Raw genomic sequence first — 24,670 nt, 5'->3', positions numbered from 1 at the left:
GTGGCCAGTCCTCTTCTGGCTGTGCCGGGTAGAGATTATAACAGAACATGACCAAGATGTTCAAATGTTCATAAATGACCAGCATGGTCAAATAATAATAAGGCAGAACAGTTGAAACTGGAGCAGAAATCAGATGGACTGGGGACAGCAAGGAGCCATCATGTCAGGTAGTCCTGGGGCACGGTCCTAGGGCTCAGGTCAGTTGAAACTGGAGCAGGAGCATGGCCAGGTGGACTGGGGACAGCAAGGAGTCCTCATGTCAGGTAGTCCTGGGGCATGGTTCTAGGGCTCAGGTCCTCCGAGAGAGAGAAAGAAAGAGAGAAGGAGAGAATTAGAGAACGCACACTTAGATTTACACAGGACACCGAATAGGACAGGAGAAGTACTCCAGATAAACAAACTGACCCTAGCCCCCCGACACATAAACTACTGCAGCATAAATACTGGAGGCTGAGACAGGAGGGGTCAGGTGACACTGTGGCCCCATCCGAGGACACCCCCGGACAGGGCCAAACAGGAAGGATATAACCCCACCCACTTTGCCAAAGCACAGCCCCCACACCACTAGAGGGAACTCTGTACTCTGTACTGTCTAGGGTCCTGATCAACTCTGATTGTACTGTCTAGGGTCCTGATCAACTCTGATTGTGTCTACATGAAAGGATGCTGCATCTGAAGATAACAATCACTCAATATATTTTCTACCTTTGTAGGGGATTTCAAACTGAACATCCATTTATGTTTTTACTCTAATGACTGTTTTGAGATCTAAAACCGACTTTGCTCTTTTGCTCAGAACATCAAATCAAAATCAAATCAAACTTTATTTGCCACATGCTCCGAATACAACCAGTGTAGTAGACTTTACTGTTGAAATGCTGACTACCAACAGTGTAGACTTTACTGTTGAAATGCTGACTACCAACAGTGTAGACCTTACTGTTGAAATGCTGACTTACAAGCCCTTAACCAACAGTGTAGACTTTACTGTTGAAATGCTGACTTACAAGCCCTTAACCAACAGTGTAGACTTTACTGTTGAAATGCTGACTTACAAGCCCTTAGCCAACAGTGTAGACTTTACTGTTGAAATGCTGACTTACAAGCCCTTAGCCAACAGTGTAGACTTTACTGTTGAAATGCTTACTAACAAGCCCTTAACCAACAGTGTAGACTTTACCGTGAAATGCTTAATTACAAGCCCTTAACCAACAGTGTAGACCTTACTGTTGAAATGCTTACTGACAAGCCCTTAACCAACAGTGTAGACTTTACTGTTGAAATGCTGACTTACAAGCCCTTAACCAACAGTGTAGACTTTACTGTTGAAATGCTGACTTACAAGCCCTTAACCAACAGTGTAGACTTTACTGTTGAAATGCTGACTTACAAGCCCTTAACCAACAGTGTAGACCTTACTGTTGAAATGCTGACTTACAAGCCCTTAACCAACAGTGTAGACTTTACTGTTGAAATGCTGACTTACAAGCCCTTAGCCAACAGTGCAGTTCAAGAAGAGGAAAATATTTACCAAGTAGACTAAAATAAAAAGTCATAATAAAAATGAACACAATAAGAATAACGAGGCTATATACAGGGGGCACTGGTACCGAGTCAGTGTGCAGGGGTAAAGGCTAGTTGAGGTAATATGTACATCTAGGTGGGGGCAAAGTGACTATACATAGGTAACAATCAAACATTGAGTAGCAGCAGTGTACAAGGGGGGGGGGGGTCAATGTAAATAGATAATTATGAATTGTTCAGCAGTCTAATGGCTTGGGGGTAGAAGCTGTTGAGGAGCTTTTTGGTCCTAGACTTGGTGCTCCGATACCGCTTGCCGTGTGGTAGCAGAGAAAACGGTCTATAACTTGGATGGCTGGAGTCTGACAATTTTATAGGCTTTCCTTTTTGACACTGCCTATTATATAGGTCCTGGATGGCAGGAAGCTTGGCCCCAGTTATGTACTGGGCCGTTTGCACTACCCTCTGTAGCGCCTTACGTTTAGATGCCGAGAAGTTGCCATACCAGGCGGTGAGCAACCGGTCAGGATGCTCTCGATGGTGCAGCTGTAGAACCTTTTGAGGATCTGGGGGCCCATGCCAAATCTTTTCAGTCTCCTGAGGGGAAAAAGGTTTTGTTGTGCCCTCTTCATGACTGTCTTGGTATGTTTGGACTATGATAGTTTGTTGGTGATGTGGACAAAAAGGAACTTGAAACTCTCGACCCGCTCCACTACAACCCTGCCGATGTTAATGAGGGCCTGTTCGGCCCGCCTTCTCCTGTAGTCCACGATCAACTCCTTTGTCTTGCTCACATTGAGGGAGAGGTTGTTGTCCTGGCACCACACTGCCAGTTTTCTGACCTCCTCCCTATAGGCCATCTCATCGTTGTCGGTGATCAATGTTGTGTTGTCAGCAAACTTAATGATGGTGTTTGAGTCGTGTTTGTCCACACAGTCATGGGTGAACAAGGAATACAGGAGGGGACTAAGTACACACCCCTGAGGGGCCCCAGTGTTAAGGATCAGACTGGCAGATGTATTGTTGCCTACTCTAAATCCTGGAAGTCCAGGATTTAGTTGCAGTTGGAGGTGTTTAGTCCCAGAGTCCTTAGCTTAGTGATGAGCTTCATGGGCACTATGGTGTTGAACATTGAGCTGTAGTCGATGAACAGCATTCTCACGTTTGTTCCTTTTGTCCAGGTGAGAAAGGGCGATGTGGAGTGCGATTGAGATTATGTCATCTGTGGATCTGCTGGGGCGGTATGCAAATTGGAGTGGGTCTAGGGTGTCCTGGAGGATGCTGTTGATGTGAGCCATGACCAGCCTTTCAAAGCACTTCCCGGCGACCGACGTGAGTGCCACGAGAGGTAATAATTTAGGCAGGTTACCTCCACTTCCTTTGGCACAGGGACTATGGTGGTCTACTTGAAACACGTAGATATTATAGACTTAGTCAGGGAGAGGTTGAACATGTCAGTGAAGACACTTGACAGTTGGTCTGCGCATTCTTTGACTACACGTCCTGGTAATCTGTCTGGCCCAGCGGCATTAAAGGTTTTGTTCACATCGGCTACCAAGAGAGTTATCACACAGTCATCCAGAACAGCTGGTGCTCTCGTTCATGCTTCAGTGTTGATTGCCTTGAAGCAAGCATGAAAGGCATTTAGCTCGTCTGGTAGGCTCGCGTCACTGGGCAGCTCGTGTCTGGGTTTCCCTTTGTAGTCCATAATAGTTTCAAGCCCTGCCGCATCCGACGAGCGTCAGAGCTCGTAGTAGGATTCAATCTTAATCCTGTATTGATGCTTTGCTTGTTTGATAGTTTGTCTGAGGGCATAGCAGGATTTCTTATAAGCGTCCGGATTAGTCTCCCGCTCCTTGAAAGCGGCAGCTCTAGCCCTTAGCTAGATGAGAATGTTGCCTGTAATCCAGGGCTTCTGGTTGGGATACGTACGTACAGTCACTTTGGGGAGGAAGTCATCAATGCACTTATTGATGAAGCCGATGACTGATGTGGTGTATTCCTCAATGCCATTGGATGAATCCCAGAACATATTCCAGTCTGTGCTAGCAAAACTGTCCTTTAGTGTAGCATCCGCGTCATATGACCACTTCCGTATTGAGCGAGTGACTGATACTTCCTGCTTTAGTTTTTGATTGTAAGCCGGAATCAGGAGGATAGAATTGTGGTCAGATTTGCCAAATGGAGGGCGGGGAAGAGCTTTGTATGCATCTCTGTGTGTGGAGTAAAGGTGGTCTAGGTTTTCTTTTCTCCTGGTTGCACATGTGACATGCAGGTAAAAATTTGGTAAAACTGATTTAAGATTGCCTGCGTCCCCGGCCACTAGGAGCGCTGCTTCTGGGTGAGCATTTTCTTCTTTGCTTATGGCCTTATAGAGTTGGTTGAGAGGGGTCTTAGTGCCAGCTTTGCTTTGTGGTGGTAAATAGACGGCTACGAATAATACAGATAAGAACTCTATACAGATAGTACGGTCGAAAGCTTATCATAAGGTACTCTACCTCAGGTGAGCAATACCTTGACTTCTTTAATATAGGACATCGCACACCAGCTGTTGTTGACAAAAAGACACACCGCCACCCCTCGTCTTACCAGAGGTAGCGTCTCTGTTCTGCCGGTGCATGTAAAATCCCGCCAGCTCTATATTGTCCGTTTCTTCGTTCAGCCAAGTATCAGTGAAACACAAGATGTTACAGTTTTTAATGTCCCATTGGATAATTTTAATAATAGGTCATCCATTTTATTTTCTAACGATTGCACGTTAACAGGGAGAATGGAAGGCAGTGGGAGTTTACTCATTCACCTCTGGCTACTCAGAAGGATCCCCGATCTGCTCCCACTTTTCCGGCGTCTTTTCTTCATGCAAAAGGCGTGGATCTGGGCCTGTTCCATTGAAAGCAGGATTTCCTTCTCGTCAGACTCGTTAAAGGAAAACGTTTCTTCCAGTCCAAGATGAGTAATTGCTTTTCTGATGTCCAGAAGTTATTTCCGGTCATAAGAGATGTAGCAGCAACATACACAATAAGTAAAAAAATAAGTTACACAAAATGCAAATAAAATGTAAAAAATTTGCACAATTGGTTGGGAGAATGTAAAACGTCAGTCATGTTCTTCGGTGCCATGTATTAGTCTATTGGCTGGAGAAATCAACATAGTCCATTTAGAACTGTCAAAGGATGTGCGTGTTCATTCAATAGCTTGGCAGAGGCTTTTAAGCCTGCCAAAACAGAATTTTGCCTCTTCTTCCTCTTCCCTTTGTCTGCGGCCATCACACATTATTGAAACGGACTGATACACAACTCTGAAAAACATTCTGCCTGACTGATCCACCAGCAACATCGGTCCTACGCGTCAACAACCTAAACCAACATGATCGGACACAACACGTGTGCAATACTGTCAGGTTGCGTGCGTAGACATCTTGTGAAGCCTCTAGTCTCTTTGGTACTGTTACTCTTGTAATACTAGTTTAGGTGCTTTCCTACCGTCAACTCTGACTTGCAGAGTTCTAATCAAAGTCTGATTTTTAATGAGTTTCTGTTTCCTTCAGTGTTTGGGGAGGAAATACATGTGGTAGTGGATAAAGGTGCTGTCTGTCTGTGGAATGGCGACGTTTGGAAACAGAGACAACAAAGAGAGTGGCTGATGACTCCTGAACTCAGAAGGCTGGAGGAGCGAGGGAGGAGGGAGGCAGGAGATATGGTGGGGCAGGAGATATGGTGAAGTAGGCGGTATAGATAGAATCAGTTAAACAAATAAACAAACTCAAAACACAAATCTCCCTCCGGCTCCGTCTGATGAGATCAGGAGGTCTATTTGAGAAAAGAGCCGTGAGTGGTGTGTGTGTTTTGCAAAGAGACCTTTACAGGGTAATCTATTTGATGAAACATTTATGAGGTTGAGCAGCATTTTGACTGGGTGATTAGCTGCAAAAGTTTACCTGGAAATGGAATGACACTCAGGTGGAGTGAGTTTACCTGTGAGTGAGTGTGCAATATGAATTTATCTAGTGTACCGTCTACATTATGGTAGTACCTGGAAGTCAATCATCTCAAACATGTATTTACCTGGAAGTGGATACTCTAATAGTTAGAGCCTAATCTGGACCATCGGTTTACCTCAAACTGAACACTATGCAGCATAATATTTACATGGAAACATGGTGCACCACACTGTATTATACACTATGAGAGGGAATAGTTTAGTTTTGATATTGCAAATACACACTGGAGGGGAAAACAAACTACTTCATTCTATTCATCCATTTTGCTTGTCTCTAACAGGCTTTGTTGGTACACTAGCAAATCACCAGTCCCTTCTGTACAGCGTATTGGGAGTTATCTTCAATCTTCTCCATTACGGATCAGTGTACCCTATAGAAATACAATGCATTACACTTCTACCCTCTCTGTCCTGAGTGAACATGGGTATGACTCCACCTCTAGATATGCATGTCCCTTGTAGTATAGATATGTGTGTTCTAGATAGTGATGTGTGTACCTGGTCGTATAGATATGTGTGTTCTAGATAGTGATGCGTGTACCTTGTCGTATAGATATGTGTGTTCTAGATAGTGATGCGTGTACCTGGTCGTATAGATATGTGTGTTCTAGATAGTGATGCGTGTACCTGGTCGAATAGATATGTGTTCTAGATAGTGATGCATGTAACACACACACACACACACACACACACACACACACACACACACACACACACACACACACACACACACACACACACACACACACACACACACACACACACACACACACACACACACACACACACACACACACACCTTTATTTAACTGGGCAAGTCAGTTAATAACAAATTCTTATTTTCAATGACGGCCTTGGAACAGTGGGTTAACTGTTCTAGATAGTGATGCGTGTACCTGGTAGTGAGCAAGCATGTTGAGTCTCTTCCAGTCGCTCTCAATCTTGGTAGAGAGGTCTTCATCCATCAGGATCGTACGCTGACCTCTGCCCTGGCGCCACTCTGTGAGGGGGCAAAGGTAAAGACAGGTTAGGGCACTACAGGGAGAAAGAGAGATTTATATCCAGCCTGCTCAGAATGACCTTTTCCACAAGATGCAGTGATCACTACGCTCTCTTTTTGTACACTCCTTTGATGTCACACACGCAGGTTGGCATTTATTGTCATGAATCTTTCCCTGTTGGCAGCTCTGTAGAGTCGTCACTGACTGGCACAGCCACAAAGTCATCAAATCTGATTTTAAACCTATTTTTACAATATAGCCAGTTTTGACTTTCTAGATGGCCCGTGTAGTGAAGAATTGCTCATTTCTGCCTCCAGGGCAAGATTCATGACAGTGAATGTCAACCTGCGTCACATACACACTGGTTCTGCAGGAGCCATGTATGTCTGGACCGTGGGAAGAGAAGGGAGTGGCTACAGTGAAACAGATCTGGAGTTCCTGGAATCCTTCCTTTGAGGCCAGCATGAGATTCCCAGGCCACAAAGTAGCGATACCGAGACGTAGAACGAGTGTGACAACGAGTGTTAGTTGCAAGAGAGAACGAGAGGGAGGACAAGAAGAAATAGAGGGAAAAGAAAGGGAGGAAAATTAATCACCCACTCTGCTCTTTGATAGAGAGCGGATCGGGGCCTTCGCTGGGCCCTCTCGATCGATGGATGTGATTACCACTGCTAGCCAAGGTCCCTACTTCCTCTTTCATCTGTGGCGGGCCCCTGGCCCCCACGCTGAGTGCTCTCCACCATCGACCAGTGCTAAACCCCTGCTGAACTGTCTCTTATTGTCATTTCTGGGAACTAGCTAGGGCAGGAGAAACCACACCACCGCTACCCCATTCAACTGAACTTTCAGTCTCAGCTAGAAATACCACACCATTGCACCCTCAGGAGATACCCCACCTAAAGCACCCTTCAAGAGAAACCATACCACCGCACACACTCGAGATACAACGCCACCCCAAAGACATACGAAATAACCCACCACCCTCACCACTGTAGAGAAACCCCACCACTGTATTCGGTCACATTATAATGAAAATAAAATATATTGTGGAAAACAAACAAGGAGGTGATATTATTTTGTTTGCCGCATTTGAGTTTATATAAGAATGTGTCACTGTGTCGGTGTTGTTCCCGCCTGGCGTCGGTCACTGTCATCTCCTATTCCAATCACAAATAGACCAACAAAGCAGCAATCACAGGGCAGATGATGAAACACGTCCTAGGAGGGGTGCGGAGAACAACTTTGGCATCAGAAATCTCCAGAAAACACAAAGCCTCCTATTGTTTTCTCTCTGTACTGTACATCTTTCCATCAACATGCAAATGACCTGAGTCTCCAGTTGGGCCAGAGTAAACAAACCAAAGGAAGAGGAGAGAGGGAATTGGAAAAAAGGAGAGGAAAGAAAGGATGAATTTGGAGAAAACCAGAGTAAGATGAGATTGCCCCTGTACCCCAATCCTCCCAGGTCTCTCTGTGTGGAGCCCAGTGTTGTAGATAAAGGCTTTGGGGAGTGGAGGGATTCTAGAACATCGGAGCTCCTACAGTGAAGGTTAAGGTTATTGAGGTAGTGTTGTCATACTGCAGAGGGGGAAGTAGTGAAGGTTATTGAGGTAGTGTTGTCATACTGCAGAGGGGGAAGTAGTGAAGGTTATGGAGGTAGTGTTGTCATACTGCAGAGGGGGAAGTAGTAAAGGTTATTGAGGCAGTGTTGTCATACTGCAGAGGGGGAAGTAGTGAAGGTTATTGAGGTAGTGTTGTCATACTGCAGAGGGGGAAGTAGTGAAGGTTATTGAGGCAGTGTTGTCATACTGCAGAGGGGGAAGTAGTGAAGGTTATTGAGGTAGTGTTGTCATACTGCAGAGGGGGAAGTAGTGAAGGTTATTGAGGTAGTGTTGTCAGACTGCAAAGGGGGAAGTAGTGAAGGTTGCTGAGGTAGTGTTGTGAGAATGCAGAGTGAAGGTTGTTGAGGTGGTGTTGTCATACTGCAGAGGGGGAACCAGTGAAGGTTGTTGAGGTAGTGTTGTTATACTGCAGAGGGGAAGTAGTGAAGGTTGTTGAGGTAGTGTTGTCATACTGCAGAGGGGGAACCAGTGAAGGTTGTTGAGGTGGTGTTGTCATACTGCAGAGGGGGAACCAGTGAAGGTTGTTGAGGTAGTGTTGTCATACTGCAGAGGGTGAACCAGTGAAGGTTATTGAGGTAGTGTTGTCATACTGCAGAGGGTGAACCAGTGAAGGTTATTGAGGTAGTGTTGTTATACTGCAGAGGGTGAACCAGTGAAGGTTATTGAGGTAGTGTTGTCATACTGCAGAGGGGGAAGCAGCACACACATGTACTTGCATATACATACACACACACACACAATTCACTCCCCCCACCCTCACACACGTACCTATACCTCCCCACACACACAAAGCAGGTCTTGCTTGGATTGGTTCTCACGCCCTGTCCCCTCCTATCGTGCCTCCCTCAGGGGGACCCGGCATGGGGAATTAAAAACAATATCTGGGACAAAAACACTCTTGTCAAATTTGTTTTCAGGAGAGCCTGCAAGATGGAAACTGAGGATTGTCAATATGGGGGAGGAGGTTGGGGGAAGAGTTTGTCCGGACTAGGGAGGCCCTTTGATCTGTTAGTGGAATCATGCAGAGATGCTTCCTCTCCCTCTGAGTGGACTGTTGCATTCGGTGTAATATCCTTCTACCTATTGTCTTTTATACAAGACATAAATGACACCGCTTCCCTCCTAAACTACTGCATGTAGTCACAATGCCCCCCAGACGCAGTGACGACACGCAGTGAGTTCCCCCTCAGACTAAATGTCCAATTCTCTATAATAATAATAAACAATAAGACAACACACTGCCCGGTGGGCGCCACGAAACTGCCCGGTGGGCGCCATGAAACAATTTCGCAATGGAGCGCTCGCCAAAAACCTAAACCAATCTCTTCACTTATCAGAGAGACATTCCCCCATCACAGCTCCGTATGCCATTATAAATATACTATTACTAAGAAAACACAGGGCACACACACACACACACACACACACACACACACACACACACACACACACACACACACACACACACACACACACACACACACACACACACACACACACACACACACACACACACACACACACACACACACACACACACACACACACACACCATCCTGATATGTGAATCTGTCACACTCTGGTCTTAGTATTTTGTGTTTATATATTTATTTGGTCAGGCCAGGGTGTGACATGGGTTTATTTAGTTGTGTTTTCGTATTGGGGTTTTAGTAGGCATTGGGATTGCGGCTGAGTAGGGGTGTCTCGCATAGGCTATGGCTGCCTGAGGCGGTTCTCAATTAGAGTCAGGTGATTCTCGTTGTCTCTGATTGGGAACCATATTTAGGTAGCCTGGGTTTCACTGTGTTTTGTGGGTGATTGTTCCTGTCTCTGTGTTTGTTGTCACAAGATAGGCTGTATAGGTTTTTGCGTTTCGTTTGTTGTTTTGTATATTATTGTTCTTTCATGTATCGTTCATTTTTCATTAAAGAACATGAGTAACCACCACGCTGCATTTTGGTCCGATCCTTGTTCTACCTCTTCATCAGAGGAGGAGATAGAAGAGAGCCGTTACAGAATCCATAAAAAGGCTCGCCACTCACCATCTACCTAGAAAGACCTGACGAAATTGATGGAATACAATCAGGAAATAAAACACACACACACTTAGGCGTGATAGGCCGTGCAGCTGGAAGATGTAGTGCCAGGATGTAGTATTGTGGGACTGAGAATGGGATTGTGACCTGTGCTCCCTCCGGCCTCTAGGTCACCAGGCTGCTTGTTACGGCGCACACCTGTCACCATCGTTACGTGCACCTGTGCGTCGTCAGACTCACCTGGACTCAATCACTTCCCTGATTACCTTCCCTATATATGTCACTCCCTTTGGTTCCTTCACCAGGCATCATTGTTTCTGTTCCAGTTTCATGTCTGTGCGTTGTTCGTGTTTTCTTGTTTTGTATTATGTTCCATGTATTGTTTTAGACACACACTCCCTGAACTTGCTTCCTGACTCTCAGCTCACTCGTTACAGGGACGTACAGGGGGAGCAGGTCACCACTCCTCACTACTACAAACAGAGACAATTAGTCATCTTATAACACCATTAGGAAATAACCTTGGTGAAGAAAATGACAACCCAGTCTACTGAGAACAGGAAGTAAGAAAGAATGAGAGAAGAAGAGAAAGCTGGAGTGAAAGGAAAGAAGGCCAATCTCTTCGAAAGTTTCACAGAAAATACATCTAAGATTGAGGAGGTTTGGGGATCTGAGAGCCTCTCCATTGATTACTTGATCAATCATGTGAGTCAGAGTGTGGTCAACAGGGCTGGATCGATGGGGAGTCGGAGAGGGAAGAGAACAATCACACAGCACCAGACATAGGAGCCAGAGAGAGGTCTGCTGGACTCAACTCTCCTGAGATCTATGGAGGTAGGCTGGTGTTGAGTCTCTCTGAACACTACTGTAATTTGAAGAAGAAGTCTTGAGAATCAATGGGTGTAGATCACAGGTGTCAAACTCATTCCACGGAGGGCCGAGTGGCTGCGGGTTTCTCGCTCCTCCCTTGTACCCGGAGTGATGAATTAAGGTCACTAATTAGTAAGGAACTCCCCTCACCTGGTTGTCTAAGACGTAATTGAAAGGAGAAATCAAAAAGCCGCAGACACTAAGCCCTCTGTGGAATGAGTTTAACATCCCTGGTGTGGAGGAACACGAGAACTCTCACAATGGCCTCCACATGTTCAATGACGGAAGACTCATCAACACCGATTTGTCCACGTGATGGAAAAATAACTCAATGTTCGTCAATTAAAAACAGAAAATACAATATATATTTGCAATAATAATTCCAGGTGTTAACCTTTTCAACTCCAGGGAACATTTTCTCCATTTGTATCCGTATATGGTTGCTGTAGAAAAAGGGGCTCATTGACTGATCAGACTTGTATTCACCCGAACGGATTTCCAATAAGAAATGTTTTCGTTTTCCATTGCATAACATTCAGCTACAGAGTGCCCTAATGAACGGGGATCCTACCTAGGTCCATGTCAGAGGCCTTCTGTCGGTGGGAGTGGGGAACGTTCTTGTATATGGCGTCCAGGATCTTTTCCTTCACCTGGCTGATGGAGTCACAGTTCAACACCTTCACCTGGATCTCAGGGCTCTTCTCATTGTCCGGGTGGATGCAGTTCACCACCTGTAGAGAACAGGGACAAGACCTGGAGTTATACGCCTGCTATTACAATAGGAGTACAGTTCACCACCTGTAGAGAACAGGGACAAGACTTGGAGTTATACACCTCCTATTACAATAGGAGTACAGTTCACCACCTGTAGAGAACAGGGACAAGACTTGGAGTTATACACCTCCTATTACAATAGGAGTACAGTTCACCACCTGTAGAGAACAGGGACAAGACTTGGAGTTATACGCCTGCTATTACAATAGGAGTACAGTTCACCACCTGTAGAGAACAGGGACAAGACCTGGAGTTATACACCTCCTATTACAATAGGAGTACAGTTCACCACCTGTAGAGAACAGGGACAAGACCTGGAGTTATACACCTCCTATTACAATAGGAGAACAGTTCACCACCTGTAGAGAACAGGGACAAGACCTGGAGTTATACGCCTGCTATTACAATAGGAGAACAGTTCACCACCTGTAGAGAACAGGCACAAGACCTGGAGTTATACGCCTGCTATTACAATAGGAGAACAGTTCACCACCTGTAGAGAACAGGGACAAGACCTGGAGTTATACGCCTCCTATTACAATAGGAGAACAGTTCACCACCTGTAGAGAACAGGGACAAGACCTGGAGTTATACGCCTGCTATTACAATAGGAGAACAGTTCACCACCTGTAGAGAACAGGGACAGGTATTTTTTCTATAGAATAGAGAATCACATCAGGAGTTGATGGGATTCAGGTATGCTGTGTCTCAGTTGATAATTCTATTGGAGATGGAGACACATTCTGTGGGATGACGATAATCCAACCATGGCGCGGTCGTTGGATATCAGGTTTGAAAGAGGCCATTCTGTATCTGTCAAGTCTGGTGAAAGTCTTTCCTGTAATAGAAATGGGTATTCAGAGAAACTGGCCTCCCAGGGGGGGCCAGTCTGACACGGCATGGCTACCTTGAGTCGATGAGTGGTTAACAAGCTAATTATTATCGCACGGTTATTATCATTCACAGTGAATACATCAGCCATCATCATCAGCATCATCATCATCATCTACGCAATTGAAGCTCTCGCCAGATGTAATTACATGGTCCAAGGGAAAGAAGGAGGCCATTTACATAAGAAAGAGAAAATAAAATACTTCATGGTCCCATGCTGTTCCCAGTAAAATTCTATACCTCTATCGTTGAGCAGATAATTACATGTTGTAAAGGGCCACTCCATCATCAATCCTTCTAGATTGATTGAGACAGAGATACTGTTTCTCACGGCCAACTGAAATAACTCTATTCCTCTCCAGGCTATCTGAGCCACACTGTGTGTTTCCTGGGAAGGGTTTGATTTGTCTTACAGAGACATTGAGGTAGTAACAGACTGCCTGGCCGGGTGTCTTGTCTTCCCTCAGTCAGCTCAGGTCACAGTGATGGAGGAGAGGAATGAAGGTGATCAGAGAGTAGAACAGAAAGAGAGACCAGGGAAACAGCCTCCTCCCCCTCTTCCTGGCCTCCTCCCCCTCTTCCCTGCCCCCCCTTCCCTGATCTCTAACACACTCCCTCCTTTCCCCGGCCTCCTCCCCCTCTTCCTCGCCTCCTCCCCCTCTTCCTCGCCTCCTCCCCCTCTTCCTGGCCTCCTCCCCCTCTTCCTGGCCTCCTCCCCCTCTTCCTCACCCCCCCCTTCCCTGATCTCTAACACACTCCCTCCTTTCCCCTGCCTCCTCCCCCTCTTCCTCGCCTCCCCCTCTTCCTCGCCTCCTCCCCCTCTTCCTCACCTCCTCCCCCTCTTCCTCACCTCCTCCCCCTCTTCCTCGCCTCCTCCCCCTCTTCCTCGCCTCCTCCCCCTCTTCCTCGCCTCCTCCCCCTCTTCCTCGCCTCCTCCCTCTGTCAGCTCCGGTCTCTAAAAGAAAGTGAGGTCAGGAGCCCTCTTCCAGTCAGTCGTGAAAGGAGGCGGGTGGCTAGGTGTTACCGTGTCCAAAACCCCTTCCTTCCCCTCCCCACCCCACAAAATGCAGTTCCTACCCCAGCCCAGTTCCTACCCCAGCCCAGGTCCTACCCCAGCCCAGTTCCTACCCCAGCCCAGTTCCTACCCCAGCCCAGTTCCTACCCCAGCCCAGGTCCTACCCCAGCCCAGGTCCTACCCCAGCCCAGTTCCTACCCCAGCCCAGGTCCTACCCCAGCCCAGTTCCTACCCCAGCCCAGTTCCTACCCCAGCCCAGTTCCTACCCCAGACCCTTACCAGCATCTTGTAGTCGATTTGCTGTCTGATGAGCTTATCCTCGCTCAGCGAGTAGCGCGCCTCGCCAGTGATGGAGTCTATAGGCCCCTTTTCCATCTGCTGCTTGATGGCACAGAAGAGGGAGAAGAGGGGCTCGCCCGCACACTCCTGTGTAGAGAGGGATGGTGAGAGACAGACAGACAGAGACAGAGAGACAGACAGAGACAGACAGACAGAGACAGAGACAGAGACAGAGACAGAGACAGACAGACAGACAGACAGACAGACAGACAGACAGACAGACAGACAGACAGACAGACAGACAGACAGACAGACAGACAGACAGACAGACAGACAGACAGACAGACAGACAGACAGACAGACAGACAGACAGACAGACAGACAGACAGACAGACAGACAGACAGACAGACAGAGAGAGAGAGAGAGAGACAGAGAGAGAGAGACAGACAAACAGATAAACAGAGAGAGATTGGTGTCAAAAATATAACCTTAACCCTAACTCTAACACGAACCCGATTTCCTAACCCTAAACCAAATTGTAATGCCATTTCATAACCCTAAACCAAATTGTAATGCCATTTCATAACCCTAAACATAATTGTAATGCCCATATCTAATTCTAACCTTAACTCTAAACCCCCTAGAAACAGCATTTTACCCTGTGGGGACTAACAAAATGTTACTATTTTTTACTATTCTTGTGGGGATACGTCCACACACACAAACAAACACACGCACACACACAGACACGTTACCATATTACACACTCTCACAGACATGAAGCTAGAGGAGCTGAATGGGTGAGAAAAGCAGAATGTATCAGAGTGAAGTGTATGCAGACATTGACCTTTAGGAACTTGTATAGCAGGAAGGTGAACCAGTTGGTCAGCATTTTCTCTGCCACAGACTCCGTCCTGAAATCAACAGAGACATTCCATCAACATACCATCCCTCACAACCTCACAAATACTCAATATGATCATCAAATTCCCCACAAAACCAGGACTGTCGTAATTAATAGGGGCTTTTGTTACACAAACATCATTGCAAAAACATTTTTGGCTCTCACTTCTAAAGGTCCCCAATCTTCCTGCCGATGCCTTTTATATTCAGGCACGCCAAGGGCACCTAAGCTACGCTGGGGTCTTAATAGAAGAGAAAGCAATTAAAACCTTTATTTGATCCCATTGGGATTGATGTCATTAGAAGGGCCTATAATAATACTGGCCTCATTATTAACCTCTCCCTCCTTAGCCCATTCACACCCACTGTCTGGGACGACACCGAACATCACATTACAATAGAAAGTGGATGCACACATCCATCGCCCTGCTCTCTTTCATGTCCGGTCTCTCGTGCCAGTGGGCGCTCCGCTGGCGTGACTAATCGGGGCACCGTTCACTGGGCTACCACAGGCGGCCATACCGTGTGAATGGATAATATTCATGTGCACAATAACAAACAGCAGGGTCTGAAAGGCGAGAGGCGGGGATCGGATATCTTTTGACACGTCTCTGGCTCCTGTGTGGTGGGTAATCTGCCAAGAACCCCCCCCCCCTCACCCCACCACCACCTCAATGAGGCATGGCCACAGGCATCAATATTTCAGGATTAGGCCATTGTGTGTGTGTGCACGCCCCCTTGCCCCTTGTGTCATTCGGTTGCCACCTGCAGCCTCCCCCTGGCCCCTCCTCTCAGAGCCCTCCTGGCCCCTCCACTCCGAGCCCTCCTGGCCCCTCCTATCAGAGCCCTCCTGGCCCCTCCACTCAGAGCCCTCCTGGCCCCTCCTCTCAGAGCCCTCCTGGCCCCTCCTCTCAGAGCCCTCCTGGCCCCTCCACTCAGAGCCCTCCTGGCACCTCTTAGGAGGACCATCGCAATTAGAGATGGAGGATTGTGCCCGCTGTGCCAATAGGCCGGGCCCGGCACCCCCTGCCAACCAGAATTGGCACAACACCTGGATGGGATTAACATCCTGCTCTGCTTGCGCCCGCACTTTTATGTTGGTGCGGCGGCCGAGAGTGTCCTCGGCTCTAGGGGTAAGGGAGGTCACGTTTCATCTTTTCTTTCATGTGTCCCTCACTCTATTCCTCCCCTCCACTCCCTCATTCGCTCTCCCTCCTCCCTCCTCTCCCCTCAGACCCTGTCCCCTTACTTGTAATCATTCACACTTCCAAATGGTCTCCATGTAGACAAATTCAGCACATCAATCAAAGGGATGAAAAGAGAGTGTAAAAGGGAGAGGTGGAGAAGAAATGACTTGGAGATGGAGGGAGGAGGAGTCTCAGTAAAATGGAAGAATAACAGAATGACTTGGAGATGGAGGGAGGGGTCAGTAAAATGGAAGAATAACAGAATGACTTGGAGATGGAGGGAGGAGGGGGTCTCAGTAAAAGACAAGAATAACAGAATGACTTGGCTGAGTCTTTATCTCCTCTTTCAGCTCCCGCGTTTTCTCCTCCTTTTGTTATTTTATGTGTTTGTGTGTGTTCTTAAAGAACGTTTTCAGAAAGGTGTGTGCAACTGTGTGTGTAACTGTGTGTGTGTGTGCTCTTAAAGAACGTGTTCAGAAAGGTGTGTGTAACTGTGTGTGTTTGTGGTTTTCTTTGGCAGTGCGAGCCAGGCCCTCCAGTAATGATCTGTTTTGGCACGGCCCCACAGGGAGTCCAAATGGCCATCCTCTATCCAAGCCCTGCCTATAGGGAAGATGGGATGAAGGGTTGCTGTACCTAACATGTCCACAACCGCCCGACAACCTCCTCAGCCTCCTCTCGACTGCCACATCTCTACAACGTATCAGTAACGTTACTGATAAGTTAACATGGCTGTAATGCTCTGTGATAGTAGTGTGCCTGCTTAGCACACAGTCAACCAAGTCAACTTGTTGGTACTTAGTTTCCCCTGGTTACAGAGCAGTCGTTTTGCCTCTGCACGTGAGATGGGAACCAAAGAATTCTTGGATTGCAGATCCGGTGGGACGCATTAGTATGTCGTGCAGAGCGACGCTCTATAAAACGGAGGCTTAACGCTCAATGTATCTTCACAGCTCTCCCACTCATCCCACAGACATTTCTTTACAGGCATCTGGCATCGCACTGATCATGATAATCTAAACCATGGGTGCTGAAACAACAGATGTGGCTTACAAACAGAGTTTTGATACCAGAGGTCATTAATGAGGGTTCTGTAGACCATATCGTCCTAGGGTGTTATTGATTGTGATAGATAAGCTCTTAAAATCAATAAGATGTTAAAGGACAGGATTCTCAGTGACGTTTTTCACTCTACCCTCCTCTGGGCCAAGTGGGGGTCACAAGGCTTTTCTTCTGTTAACCAAACACGCAGCTACGTTGTAGCTCTGCTGCTAGCCACGCCCCCTTCCTCCAATCCCACGTGTTAAAGCACCACAGCATGAAGTCAAAAATGATTTCAATTTCCCACTCGGGCTCCTGGGGAGAAGATTGTCTGTCTGACGCAGAGCACAGGCTGCATACCCAATGGCACCCTATGTTCTTTATAGAGCACTACTTTTGCACTACTTTTTTCACGACCTCATTCCTGATCAAAAGTAGTGCACTACATAGGGAATAGGGTACAATTTGGGACATAGAAGCAGTCTCAGTGCTTAGGCTGACGTCTTCTTACTAGCACTACTGAGATAATCCTCACAGTATAATCAGAGGACCTTTAGCTCCTACTGATTATTATCCCCTGTGTGTGTGTGTGTGTGTGTGTGTGTGTGTGTGTGTGTGTGTGTGTGTGTGTGTGTGTGTGTGTGTGTGTGTGTGTGTGTGTGTGTGTGTGTGTGTGTGTGTGTGTGTGTGTGTGTGTGTGTGTGTGTGTGTGTGTGTGTGTTTGTGTGTGTGTGTGTGTGTGTGTGTGTGTGTGTGTGTGCATCAGGAGAGGCAGATGGACGGTTGCTGGTTAAAGGAAATAATAGTAGCCCCGATTTTTTAAATGATATATTATATCATAGATGGATGAAAGAAATCTGAGCTGTGGAAAAGGTTCAGCAGCTATTTCAGTATGCATGAGGAGAGAATGAGAGGGTGTAAGCAGGGGGTGGGGGGGTGGAGGAAGGAGAGGGGGCTGACAGAGGAGGGCGCAAAAATGCGACAGATGGTTGTGGAAGTCTCTCGTTAGTTAGTTTGCCTGGTGGTGTGCTTCAGCTGAGGTTGAGACGGGCAGATGGGGATGTAGAGAAAGGCGGGAGAGGAGAGTGGAGGAGAGGAGAGTGGAGGAGAGGAGAGTGGTGGAGAGGAGAGTGGAGAGTGGAGGAGAGGAGAGTGGAGGAGAATGGAGGAGAGGAGAATGGAGAGTGGAGGAGAGGAGAATGGAGAGTGGATGAGAGTGGAGGAGAGTGGAGGACAGGGGTGGAGAGTGGTGGAGAGGAGAGTGGAGAGTGGAGGAGAGGAGAGTGGAGGAGAATGGAGGAGAGGAGAATGGAGAGTGGAGGAGAGGAGAATGGAGAGTGGATGAGAGTGGAGTAGAGTGGAGGACAGGGGTGGAGAGTGGTGGAGAGGAGAGTGGAGAGTGGAGGAGAGGAGAGTGGAGGAGAATGGAGGAGAGGAGAATGGAGAGTGGAGGAGAGGAGAATGGAGAGTGGATGAGAGTGGAGAGAGTGGAGGACAGGGGTGGAGAGTGGTGGAGAGGAGAGGAGAGTGAGAGGAGAGTGGAGGAGAATGGAGGAGAGGAGAATGGAGAGTGGAGGAGAGGAGAATGGAGAGTGGAGGAGGGGAGAATGGAGAGTGGATGAGAGTGGAGGAGAGTGGAGGAGAATAGAGGAGAGGAGAATGGAGGAGAGGAGAGTGGAGGAGAGGAGAGTGGAGGAGAATGGAGGAGAGGAGAATGGAGGAGAGGAGAGTGGAGGAGAATGGAGGAGAGGATAATGGAGAGTGGAGGAGAGGAGAATGGAGAGTGGATGAGAGTGGAGGAGAGTGGAGGACAGGGGTGGAGAGTGGTGGAGAGGGGTGGAGGATGGAGGAGAGTGGTGGAGAGGGTGGAGGAGAGGGGTGGAGAGTGGACGAGAGGGGTGGAGAGGGGAGGAGAGGGGTGGAGAGGGGAGGAGAGGGGTGGAGAGGGGTGGAGAGTGGGGGAGAGTGGAGGAGAGGGGAGGAGAGGAGTGGAGAGTGGAGGAGAGGGGAGGAGAGGGGTGGAGAGTGGGGCAGAGGGGTGGAGAGTGGTGGAGAGGGAGGAGAGTGGGGGAGAGGGGTGGAGAGGGGTGGAGAGTGGTGGAGAGTGGAGGAGAGAATGGAGGAGAATGGAGGAGAGGGGTGGAGAGTTTGTCTTGGAAGCGGTGATGGGAAGCTGGTCTGGACACAGTGCCAAAGATGTCCTGCTTATGCACTTTGAGCAGTGATTTAGTAATCAAGTAAAAGGCAAAGAGGGGGAAAGACAGAGAAAAGAGAGAGAAAGAGAGATGGCCTGCGCAGAGGCGGGGGGAGAGAGAGAGGGCGGGAGATAGATGGATAAAGCGGGAGAGAGAGAGAGAGAGAGAGAGAGAGAGAGAGAGAGAGAGAGAGAGAGAGAGAGAGAGAGAGAGAGAGAGAGAGAGAGAGAGAGAGACAATGAGAGGGAGATTGGGAGGACACATAGGGAGGAGGAAGGGAGAGATATATTGAGGGACGGGACGGGGACGGGGGGCGGGGGGTGTTACTCAGAGCCCAGATTTAGCCTTCTCATCACAGCTGAGTGAGCCTGGGTGTCTCCTCTATTTTGGGTGTGTATCCAGGGCCAAGAAGCAAGTATGTGACCGTGTGTTAGGGCTAGCAGCTAAAGGTTAGTCAGACTGAGGGTGGCCACGTGTGATAGCACAAGCACACCCCTCTAGTCTGACAGTGTTCCCGCAGCTAGCCCCTCTCGTCTGACAGTGTTCCCGCAGCTAGCCCCTCTCGTCTGACAGTGTTCCCGCAGCTAGCCCCTCTAGTCTGGCAGTGTTCCAGCAGCTAGCCCCTCTAGTAAGTCGCTCTGGATAAGAGCGTCTGCTAAATGACTTAAATGTAAATGTAGTCTGACAGTGTTCCAGCAGCTAGCCCCTATAGTCTAACAGTGTTCCAGCAGCTAGCCCCTCTAGTCTGACAGTGTTCCAGCAGCTAGCCCCTCTAGTCTGACAGTGTTCCAGCAGATAGAACCTCTAGTCTGGTAGTGTTCCAGCAGCTAGCCCCTCTAGTCTGACAGTGTTCTAGCAGATAGAACCTCTAGTCTGGTAGTGTTACAGCAGCTAGCCCCTCTAGTCTGGTAGTGTTCCAGCATTGAGCCCCTCTAGTCTGACAGTGTTCCAGCAGTTAGCCCCTCTAGTCTGACAGTGTTCCCGCAGCTAGCCCCTCTCGTCTGACAGTGTTCCAGCAGCTAGCCCCTCTAGTCTGACAGTGTTCCAGCAGCTAGCCCCTATAGTCTAACAGTGTTCCAGCAGCTAGCCCCTCTAGTCTGACAGTGTCCCAGCAGCTAGCCCTCTAGTCTGGTAGTGTTCCCGCAGCTAGCCCCTCTAGTCTGGTAGTGTTCCAGCACTAGCCCCTCTCGTCTGACAGTGTCCCAGCAGCTAGCCCCTCTAGTCTGACAGTGTCCCAGCAGCTAGCCCCTCTAGTCTGGTAGTGTCCCAGCAGCTAGCCCCTCTAGTCTGGTAGTGTCCCAGCAGCTAGCCCCTCTAGTCTGGTAGTGTCCCAGCAGCTAGCCCCTCTAGTCTGGTAGTGTTCCAGCAGCTAGCCCCTCTAGTCTGACAGTGTCCCAGCAGCTAGCCCCTCTAGTCTGGTAGTGTTCCCGCAGCTAGCCCCTCTAGTCTGGTAGTGTTCCCGCAGCTAGCCCCTCTCGTCTGACAGTGTTCCAGCAGCTAGCCCCTCTAGTCTGACAGTGTTCCAGCAGCTAGCCCCTATAGTCTAACAGTGTTCCAGCAGCTAGCCCCTCTAGTCTGACAGTGTCCCAGCAGCTAGCCCTCTAGTCTGGTAGTGTTCCGCAGCTAGCCCCTCTAGTCTGACAGTGTTCCAGCAGCTAGCCCCTCTAGTCTGACAGTGTTCCAGCAGCTAGCCCCTATAGTCTAACAGTGTTCCAGCAGCTAGCCCCTCTAGTCTGACAGTGTCCCAGCAGCTAGCCCCTCTAGTCTGGTAGTGTTCCAGCAGCTAGCCCCTCTAGTCTGGTAGTGTTCCAGCAGCTAGCCCTCTAGTCTGGTAGTGTTCCCGCAGCTAGCCCCTCTAGTCTGGTAGTGTTCCAGAAGCTAGCCCCTCTAGTCTGGTAGTGTTCCCGCAGCTAGCCCCTCTAGTCTGGTAGTGTTCCCGCAGCTAGCCCCTCTAGTCTGGTAGTGTTCCAGCAGCTAGCCCTTCTAGTCTGGTAGTGTTCCCGCAGCTAGCCCCTCTAGTCTGGTAGTGTTCCAGCAGCTAGCCCTTCTAGTCTGGTAGTGTTCCCGCAGCTAGCCCCTCTAGTCTGGCAGTGTTCCAGCAGCTAGCCCCTCTAGTCTGGTAGTGTTCCCGCAGCTAGCCCCTCTAGTCTGGTAGTGTTCCAGCAGCTAGCCCCTCTAGTCTGGTAGTGTTCCAGCAGCTAGCCCTCTAGTCTGACAGTGTTCCCGCAGCTAGCCCCTCTAGTCTGACAGTGTTCCCGCAGCTAGCCCCTCTAGTCTGGTAGTGTTCCAGCAGCTAACCCCTCTAGTCTGGTAGTGTTCCAGCAGCTAGCCCTCTAGTCTGGTAGTGTTCCAGCAGCTAGCCCCTCTAGTCTGGTAGTGTTCCAGCAGCTAGCCCCTCTAGTCTGGTAGTGTTCCAGCAGCTAGCCCTTCTAGTCTGGTAGTGTTCCAGCAGCTAGCCCCTCTAGTCTGGTAGTGTTCCCGCAGCTAGCCCCTCTAGTCTGGTAGTGTTCCAGCAGCTAGCCCCTCTAGTCTGGTAGTGTTCCCGCAGCTAGCCCCTCTAGTCTGGTAGTGTTCCAGCAGCTAGCCCCTCTAGTCTGGTAGTGTTCCAGCAGCTAGCCCTCTAGTCTGGTAGTGTTCCAGCAGCTAGCCCTCTAGTCTGGTAGTGTTCCAGCAGCTAGCCCCTCTAGTCTGGTAGTGTTCCAGCAGCTAGCCCCTCTAGTCTGGTAGTGTTCCAGCAGCTAGCCCCTCTAGTCTGGTAGTGTTCCAGCAGCTAGCCCTTCTAGTCTGGTAGTTCCAGTATTGTTTTTACAGACTGTATTATACTGTAATATTTACTGTAGTGTTTTAGTTTTATTGTCTTTGACATAGGAGTGAGGGCTTTCGCCTTGAGGCAACCTACTGGACAAATACTTAAAGATCACATTTTCCACAACCAGAGAGTTCAGAGCTTCTGCTCTTATAACCTGTAAGGAACACAATATATGGTCTGTACTTGGCATGTAGGTTTTTCACTTATGGGTGGCACAAATTGGGATTTTGGGGAGGGGATTGGGCAGGTTATATGCAAATTAAATACACTAGTATTTCCATATATACTGTAAACATGACTCAAATATTTACTACAGTGTTTCTTTTCAGATAAAACTGTAATATGTATTATAGTATATACTAAACATGTATTTACTACAAGATTCTATAGTAAGTATTCTACAGTATACTACAACATCAAGTGACACTGACAGCGTTTAGTATAATATTCTACACTATACTACAGAATTCTATAGTAAGTACTGTAGTATTGTTTCATTTGGGATTGAGGGAGTTTACTGCCTGGTAATGGCTCCGGAAGCTCTGGGTGTGATTAATCATGCCTTGCCCATACAGCATGAATCCAATGCTGCATCCAAGATCTTTCTGTTAAACGTCTCCTTCATGATGTGAATATGCGGTTCATTTTCTGACACAACGATATGCTCAATATGCTCCCGAACAGAGGAATCTGTGTCTATCTTCATTGGGGAGGAGGATTTCGCCCGAGGGAGGACGGGAGGTTTGCAATTGAAATTAGGAAGATTAAATTCATTTACGACATGCCTATCAAATCATTGGGGAGGCTGACTGAGCACTGAGCACCCTGAGCAAATGTGTGATACAACGACCACACGGACCAACGTCTTTTTCAAGGTTAACCGAGATGGTCACAACACTTGCAGCACCATATATGGTGATATGGTGTTGAATTGAAGTGGTGGTACTGTGTATATGATACAGACTGACACACAGGGAAGTGCTGATTGAGTGGGGAGTAGCTAGGGCTTTTAACAATCCCATTTCTTTTTCAAGTGAGGATTTTTACATTTTTTTTAAATTGGATTCTCCGCTAATTAATCGTAATTATATTCTAATGATGTGCGTGTCAGAGTAGTACATGTTTCTGAGACAAAGTGATCATTTCAATGTCATTGAAGTTAATTCCACATGTCACCGCCATGAAACAGTGAATATGGAGCGATCAGGCGTGGCTGATCGGCTTGCTGCTTGACTAATACACTAATTCCACAAAGTCCAGTTTCAAAGGACGCATCCCAAATGGCACCCTATGGGCCCTGGCCAAAAGTACTGCACTATATAATAAATAAGGATTTTACCCTGTTCTTAGTTTTAGCATAAACCAGCCATTCTAGAGAGTTAGAGTTGGAGAAGAAGTACGGACATTGGTATTAATGATCAATTGAGAGCGGCTTGGAGAGGGAAAGCAAACCCACAGCCACAGTTGTCCATTACCATTGAGTGGAAATCTATGAGTGTTAATGTGTAGGATAAAGCTAATGCAACGTTGATGTTAGCATTAGTCAGCTGTTCAGAGCTTAAATGCGTAAGAGCTCCGTGAGGGCCCAATCATTCACTCTGTCGCAGATAGAGAGAGAGAGAAAGAGAACGAGAGAAGAGAGTGATGAAGAGAGCGAGAGAAGAGAGCAAGAGAAGAGAGTGATGAAGAGAGATAGAGAAGTGTGTGTGTGAGTTTGTGCAGGTGTTCTGGAGAAGTGAAGTCACTCACCCCTCTCCCCAGACACAGAGAGGTGAGGACAGAGCCAAGGCCTTTGTCTTAATGAGGCCAGAGATGGCCCACGAGAGTCACACACACACCCACTTCTCCCCTCTCCCCTCACCTTCGGAGCAGCAGCTTGGGGTGGTTCTTGCTCTCCAGGTTGCGGTCGATGAGGTCAGAGAGCAGGTGCTTGAGGACATCGGTGGCGTACTCCAGTTTACTCTGCAGCATTGTCATGATGAGCGAGGCCACGTTGCCGCGGTCGCGCATGGAGAAGCCGCGCTGCGACTCGAGCGTGCGGATGAATGAGAGCAGGAAGACCTTGTTGTTGATGAGCTGGCCGAACAGCTTCAGGCCCTTCTCCACCTGCTCCTGTCTGTAGCCCGGCACCTGGAAGACAGGGAGGAGAAGAAGAGAGGAGAGACGGATACGCTTAGATGACAATTTATTTATTTAACTAGGCAAGTCAGTTAAGAACAAATTCTTATTTTCAATGACAGCCTAGGAACAGTGGGTTAACTGCCTTGTTCAGGGGCACAATGACAGATTTGTACCTTGTCAGCTCGGGGAGTCCAACGCTCTAACCACTAACCTGCCGCCCCGTCAGAGGTCACACTTGTCTCAGATACAGAGACTGTTTGGGGTCACGGTTTGGGGTCAGTCATGCATGCATACATTTTACACTTGGGTGGTCCGGGGAATGGAATCCACGACCCTGGCGTTACAAACACCATGCTCTACCAACTGAGATACAAAGGACCACATGGTCAGGCCAAACGCCTGGCC

General features: G+C 48.2%; 1 protein-coding gene across 1 annotated transcript in view; it reads right to left on the bottom strand.

The window, feature by feature from the left end:
* The window catches only part of LOC124022468 (plexin-A4), a gene marked incomplete at its 5' end in the record, with an annotated part of 68,624 nt that extends 44,350 nt beyond the window's left edge, over positions 1-24,274 (bottom strand). The window contains 5 exons of the mRNA XM_046337385.1: positions 6,417-6,520; positions 11,621-11,780; positions 14,009-14,155; positions 14,857-14,923; positions 24,006-24,274. Of these exons, the coding sequence (XP_046193341.1) occupies positions 6,417-6,520; positions 11,621-11,780; positions 14,009-14,155; positions 14,857-14,923; positions 24,006-24,274 (747 nt within the window). The remainder of the gene's footprint in view (positions 1-6,416; positions 6,521-11,620; positions 11,781-14,008; positions 14,156-14,856; positions 14,924-24,005) is intronic.
* Between the last annotated feature and the right edge of the window lie 396 nt (positions 24,275-24,670).

The sequence above is a fragment of the Oncorhynchus gorbuscha genome, unplaced genomic scaffold (genome assembly GCF_021184085.1).
Source record: "Oncorhynchus gorbuscha isolate QuinsamMale2020 ecotype Even-year unplaced genomic scaffold, OgorEven_v1.0 Un_scaffold_1400, whole genome shotgun sequence".
NCBI classification, from domain to species: domain Eukaryota; kingdom Metazoa; phylum Chordata; class Actinopteri; order Salmoniformes; family Salmonidae; genus Oncorhynchus; species Oncorhynchus gorbuscha.
The sequence above is the reverse complement of the archived record's forward strand: the minus strand, read 5'-3'. Positions and strand labels throughout refer to the sequence as shown.